Here is a 7706-nt window from a genome sequence, read left to right as displayed (position 1 = left end):
ATAACTATAAACTTATATATTTAACTATAAACTATAACTATAACCTTTTAACTATAAATAAATTATATAAATGGTCAAATGCACTTGTTGTGTCGAGTATTTACCATAGACGCCTACGGACTATCGAAAACAACCAGAATTAAAGAATAAGCACGTGTTTTTGACAGTAATACAACCAGAATCGGGCATGCGTATACAAAAATGGTACACGCTTTTGGACCGCTATGTCGCTTCTATGTGTCTCTGTTATTCTAGGGTTGAATGTTGAATCTTTTCACAAATAAAACCTTTTTGAGAATAAAGGACACCAAAGATATAATAGATCAAACAGGTTGAAATATTTTGGTGAGATTCGAAAACGAAAACTATAACGGACATCGACACCATTCGTGTTCTGTGTCTTTTTGTATCAAATCGCACTATTCACTGTAAATTGTAAACGTCCTCACTGTATAGTTGAATTAGATATACGTTAAATTTTATTTCAAAATCTACTGTTTTTGAAAGGAAATCTCCTGTTTTGTTGTTTTTAGCTTGTGCTGTGGAATTCCCAGTTGTGTATTAATATAATTCATTCATATACGTAAGTTTATTTCATTATTTCCATTAAGTATATAGCAGCTTTTAGTGACGTTACATCTAGAAATATTAAACAATATTTTGTATTCAGAAGCAAAGGATTGATATTGATATATTATTATAAAAAACAGATACAGCGGCTAGCAGCTTAATAAAACTAGCTTGTGTCAGCGGCTCAATATTTATTAGAAAAAAAAAATTACATACTGAAATTAAATTACTATACGTCTTCTTAAATAGCAAAAGCTATTTTTTGTGTTCCAAATATATCATACTTAAATAACAATAAATATTTAATTCTTTTATGCATGATTTTGATGTCACAGCTAGAATGATGCAGATAAGATGAAGTATTACAATTACAAAACTTATCAATTTGAAATTTGCGAAGTAGACGTTGCATTAAATTCATATTGCAGTTATGTATGTGTTTCATTTCACATTTCAAAGTATTTATTAGGCGGATAACAAAATTATTTGAGAATAGGTGCCGAACTACGATTTGTGAAAGAAATTTAATTATTACTAACCATAGAAATGGATGTAGCCAAAGAGACATATCCAAAATGGTAAATAAATGTTCATCGACAGTTCGGCATATATATTGTTATTTAGGTATGCTATATTTGAAACCCAAAAAATAGCTTATACTATTTTAAAATAATTGTAGTAGTTAACTTAATTTTAGTATGTAATTTTTTTCTAATAAATATTGAGCCACTGACACAAGCTAGTTTTATTAAGCAGACAATTTATTTTGTGTATTATAAAAATCGGAATTGAAGTATTTTGCTGCTTACCTTTACGTGCATTTTATTTTTAAATATTTTCCCATTATTATTTATAAATTATTTTTAGATTTTGAACAAAATATGAATTCTAAAAAGAAAACTTCCATAGTTTGGGACTTTTTTACTATAAAAGATGATGCTCGAGCGAAATGTAATATGTGCAGTCAAGTATTATCCTACAAAACAAGTATCACTAACTTGCGTCAACACGTACAAAGGAAACATCCATCTATTACATTTCAGGAATCAGTTCAGTGTAAAAGTGTAAAAGATCAAGATAGCGTACCTATTGACAATGACGAAACTGGTGATGGAAAAAAAATATCCGATACTGAAATTCCAAGTACCAGTGGCGCTTGCTTAGAAATTCCAAAGAAAAGGAAGTTGTTTCAGTCCCAACTTCAAGTATCTAAAAAGGTAAATTTAACACAAAAAAAAATTATCGACGCCAAACTTTTAAACTTAATTGTTAAAGACATTCAACCTTTCTCCATAGTGGAAGATGAGGGTTTCCGAGAATTTTGTGACGCTGTGGGCTATACTTTGCCCAGTAGGAAAACATTAACAAAGACGTTACTTCCTGCCAAATATTTAGAGACTCTAAATAAAACTAGAGAAATTATGGCAACCGCCGAATCGGTAACGATAACTACTGATATGTGGTCATCAAGGAATAGTGATAGTTTTATAGGTGTTACAGCTCATTTTATAAATGATAAATTCGAACTTGAGTCAATTCTTTTGGAAGTTTGTCTGTTCGAGGGATCTCATACGAGTGTAAACTTAGCAAATGAACTACGACGAGTTATAACTGAATGGGATTTGCACAACAAAATTTTTATAGTTATTACTGACAATGCTGCAAATGTAAAAAAAGCAATTTTAGAAGAGTTACAATTAAAACATTTGGGTTGTTTAGCACACACTATTAATTTAATAGCTCAAGATGGTTTAAAAGTAATCGAGAGTTTAATTGAAAAAGTTAAACTTGTCGTTAGTTTATTTAAGCGAAGCAATTTAGCTAAAGAGAAGCTTGATTGGTATCAGAAGCAAAACGGCAAAGATCCCAAAAAATTAATTCAGGCTGTTCCTACACGATGGAACTCCGTTTATTATATGCTGGAGAGAATTGTTAATCTCAAAGAAGAAGTTAGAGCTTCTATTGCGGTACTAGGGAATGAAAATGTTCCATGTATCACCAATACTGATTTTGAAGAAATAAATCAGTTAATTAAAATATTAGGACCTTTAGAATCCGCCACCAGAACAATGAGTGGAGAAAAATATGTAACACTTTCATCTGTAATTATTATAGCAAATAACTTACGAAAAATATATCACCGTCTAGTTACCAATCCAGGGACATCATTTGCCGAAAGACCGACAAAAGTTGTTGAAGTTATCTTCAACAGTAGCCAGATGAGATTTAAAAATTTTGAAAATAGCAACAGTTTAATTGTTTCAACATTTATGGATCCGAGGTTTAAAAATATCGGTTTCTCAGATGAAAGTGTTGCTGAGCGATCAAAAAATTTAGTCATAAATTTGCTGACTAATCTTTTGGAAAAAAACTCAAAACAAACAACAGCACCTATAGTAAATCAATTACAGGATGATGATTCATCTGAGGACGAGTTTTCTATCTGGGGAGACTTTGATAAGCAAGCCTCCCATTTTAAACCTGCTGGTGGGAACAGTCGCTGTAAAGCAATAATGGAGGTGCAAAGATATATTGAAGAACCTCTTCTAAACCGAAAAAACAACCCACTAACTTGGTGGAAAGACAATCGGCACAATTATCCAAATTTAAGTGTTATTGTTCGTAACAAATTTGGAACAGTGTCCACATCTGTGCCATGTGAGAGACTGTTTTCTAAAACTGGCGAAATTTTATCAGCCAAACGAAGCAGACTTTCTGACGAAAAAGTTAAGCAAATCATGTTTATTAGGAGTAATTCTTAAGAAAACTTAATTTTTGTTGTTAAATTTGTACTGAAACTTCAATTTTTAAGTTTGCATTTTTGTTTTTGTAAATTATATATTAGTTTTTGGCACACAATTGTTTATATTTTTTGTTATTCCCTAATATGTATCTCTAATTTAATAAATAAATAAGATATATATATATATATATATATATATATATATATATATATATATATATATATATATATATATATATATATATATATATATATTATAATATATATATATATATATATATATATATATATATATATATAATGTGTATATATAATATAACATATAGATTCGGCAAATTTTCAACTACCGTATACGTTATTCAGTATGTGGAACAAAGATAACACTTAATTGTTTGAATAGAAGTGAGAGGCAGTCATCATCTCGACGTAGTAGGTATGACTTTTAAACAGTGTTGCTATTATTTCTATTACATCTTTCCTTCTAAATTTTAGTCCGATGCATGAGTCTAAAATAATATTTAAATCCACTACAGTTCATTGTAGAATAAAAATTAATATTGTCCCAAAAAAATTCAAATAAAGTAGCCACGTAATTCTTATTTTCTAATCGATTTTATCAATTACTTTATTAGTTAACAAAGAACAGTGATTTAAGTAATTTATGTGTGGCAACAAAGCATTATTCCCCTGAAGAGTTTGAAATTTTAAGCAACGCCTTCTTTTACAGTGCGAAGCGGCATAAAAATACACCGATGACCGACAGTAATTATCGGACGTTGATGGGGTGTAGTTCTTTTCATAAAATTATTTCGTCGCCAACTTTCCGTCAGTAAATCTTTCAGAAAAACTCAAACACTTATAGGAATTCGAGTTTTAAATGTAATTTTTGTAGATTTTTAGCTCTGGTAGCTAGGAAATAAAACAATAATTAACTTAACAAACATTAACTAAATATAAATATTATTTTTATAAGAAAAAAAACCAATCAAAAAAATTATTCTAAATAATTAAAATTAAAGGCATTTTTAAAAAATCTCTAACCAATTAAATGTTCAAACAAACCACCATTTTAAGCTAAACAAAATCCGAATCTATCAATTAAAGCAAGTCTCATTGCATTTAGCTGATTTGGTTGTACTCTACTACAAAGTTGAACAATTTTTTCTTACAATTCTGCTAAATTGGTGGCTCGTTCGAAATCATGCCGATATAATTTTGATTTTAGCATTCCTAAGAAATAAAATACCAAAGGTGCTAAATCTGGTGATCTAGGGGGCCATTTTATTGTTCCTCGTGTAGAAATTATTCGTCCAGGAAATGTTTGTTCCAAATAATTGGTAACTTCGATTGCATTATGTGCTGGGCAACCATCCTGTTGAAACCAAACATCATCGAAGTTGACCGCAAGGTTTCGAACAGCTGGAATAATCTGATTGCGTAATAAATCTAGATACTTTCGCCCATTCAGATTTCCCGTAATAAAAAATGGACCAATTATATTATCGTTATAAATGCCAGTCCACACATTTAATTTCTTTGGGAATTGTGTTTTCACAGCAATACTCAAATGTTTCTTTTCCCTAGACCAATAGCGCACGACAGATGGATTATGACGTTTATGGATTGTGAATGAAGATTCATCGGAAAACATTTTTTTAAAAGTTATTGTTTTTAAAAAGCAGCAATAAATAACTGTATTATTTCTACAATAGAATGGTTCCCATAATACCATTTCACCATTTGAATCTTTTCTTTTTGAAAATACAGTAGAACCTCGATAGGTCAAACCTCAATAAATTAAAAACCTCTATAACTTCAAAAAATTATATGTTCCCTTCCCATCGGAGCCCAAAACCTCTACAACTTAAAATACACAATCTTGATAACTTAAATAAATAATATCAATATTAGCCCTCAGTAACTTAAAGAAATGTTTTCACAATCCCTATAACATAAAATTGTTTACCAATGACAGCTGAACAGCTTACTGTATCATAAGTTTTAATCACTGTTCTAGAAACATCGATTTAGGTACTGTGTGATACCTTGCTTAAAATGAGTTCAAAAAGAAAATTAACAACGCTAACATATGCTGATAAATTAAAAGCTATAGAAGCAGTGAAAAATGGATTCAAAAGAAAAGAAGTTGTGGCTCTGTTTGGAATACACGAGAGTACATTATCAATCATCATAAAAAAAGAAACCGAACTATTGAAAAAACAAGAATCAGGAGACAAAAATTGCCGAATTCCCTTATTTGGAACAGTGTTTGTTTACGTGGTTAAAACAATATCGAAACAGAAACATCAGTATCAGTGGACCCATACTGAAAGAAAAGGCTATAGAGTTCGCTAATTCACTAAAAATCGATAATTTTAAAGCCAGCAATGGCTGGTTAGAGAATTTCAATAAACGAATGATTTAGCCTTAAAAAAATGTGCGGCGAAAGTACGAGCGTAAGCAAATCAGTCTGCCAAGAATGGAAATCTGACTTGCATAATTTAGTGAATAATTATGATCCCAATGATGTTTTTAATGCTGATGAAACTGGTCTGTTTTTTAAATGTCTTCCCGAAAAAACATTAACATTCAAAAATAAAAAATGTCATGGAGAAAAACACAGCAAGGAACGACTTACGGGCACAGAAAAACTCAAACCTTTAATTATATAGGTAAGTCAAAAAAACCTCGGTGTTTTGCAGGTTTAAAATCACTACCCATGGATTATGAAGCCAATAAAAAAGCATGGATGACAGCAGAACTTTTTAAAAAATGGCTGAATAATATAGATTAGCAAAGGGCAACTTGAAATAGAAAAATTGTTCTGTTCATCGACAACTGAACAGCACACGGAGACATACCACCATTAAAGGCAATCAAAGTACAATTTCTTCCACCAAACACAACATCACAACTTCAACCTTTGGATCAGAGTATCATTAAAAATTGTAAAACATTATACAGAAAAGAAGTTGTTAGAAGAATGATAGCTGATATGGAGCAAAATACGATTTCTTCTATCAATGTTCTTCAGGTAATGAGGATAATGAACAAAACAAGGCAAAACGTAACACTCCTCACAGTGAAAAACCGCTTTAGAACCTGTGGTTTTTCTTCAGAACCTCAAGAAATCATTTTGAAGAGGAAGATAATAATGATCCTGAATAATGGAATAACAACATGTACTGTATTTAAAGTTATAAAGACGATGAATTTAATGACGACCCATAAACTTCATCTAAGAGCATATCAATCAACGAAGCAAGAGTGCTATAACGACTGTACGATCATTTATAGAGCAGTGTAGAAACATAAAAGATAACGTATTTTCTTCTCTATGTTATTTAAAATCAAATCGATTTAGAATCTATGAATTGTTTAAATCAAAAGAAAATCACAGACTTTTTTTAGTAGACTATACCTTTAATTATTGCTTTAACTTTTTGTAACGAATATAATAAATGAATGTAGTGTATGTAGTGTATAATAAATGCCTATATTTTAATGAACTTCTGACCTATATTAATCCATCACAACATAGACCCTTGCACATAACATAACTTAAAACCTGCATAACTTAAAATATTTGGTTTTTCCCTTGGAATTTAACTTATCGAGGTTCTACTGTATACGCTTGGCATGTTAATTATTTGTTTTCAACCTTTTACCACGACAGCTAAAAATCAAAGAAATAGACCTTACCTTATTGACCTTAAACCTGCTGTACAGATAAGGACCGCCTATTCTTTTGAGGGGAAGTCGTAGAGGGGGCAAATGGTTTATACTATTTGTCTGTCTACTGAAGTGCGATATTTATTTAGCTCACGCTGTTGTCGCATCTCAATTTCTCAATTCAGTATTCTTTGTTAATTAATGAAGTAATGATATAATCGTTTAAAAAATAATACTTACATGATTACTTCATGTAAGGTTTGTTGGAGCAATATTAATTTTCATTCTACAATGAATTGTAGTGCATTTAAACATTATGTTACACTCATGTATCCGACTAATGTTTTAGAAGGAGTTATGTTACAGAAATTTCGCAACACTGTTTAAAAATAAGACTCGCTACTCCAAGTGCGTGGATTGTGTCTCACTCGTATTCAAACAATTAAGTGTTATCTTTGTTCCACATACTGAATAACGTATACGGTAGTTGAAAATTTGCCGAATCTATATGTTATATTATATATACACATTATATATATATATATATATATATATATATATATATATATATATATATTATAATATATATATATATATATATATATATATATATATATATATATATATATATATATATATATATATATATATATATATATATATATATATATATATATATATATATATATATATATATATATATATATATATATATATATAT

The 7706-nt window shown here is 29.8% G+C and overlaps 1 protein-coding gene across 1 annotated transcript; it reads left to right on the top strand.

The window, feature by feature from the left end:
* Positions 1-1451: 1451 nt before the first annotated feature.
* Positions 1452-3332, top strand: LOC140450925 (zinc finger BED domain-containing protein 4-like). Its single transcript, XM_072544608.1, has one exon. The coding sequence runs from the start codon at positions 1452-1454 to the stop codon at positions 3330-3332; it is 1881 nt and encodes a 626-aa protein (XP_072400709.1).
* The last annotated feature ends 4374 nt before the right edge of the window (positions 3333-7706 follow it).

The sequence above is a fragment of the Diabrotica undecimpunctata genome, chromosome 9, assembly GCF_040954645.1.
Source record: "Diabrotica undecimpunctata isolate CICGRU chromosome 9, icDiaUnde3, whole genome shotgun sequence".
NCBI classification, from domain to species: Eukaryota; Metazoa; Arthropoda; class Insecta; order Coleoptera; family Chrysomelidae; genus Diabrotica; species Diabrotica undecimpunctata.
Note: the sequence above shows the minus strand (reverse complement) of the source record. Positions and strands in the feature narration are given on the sequence as shown.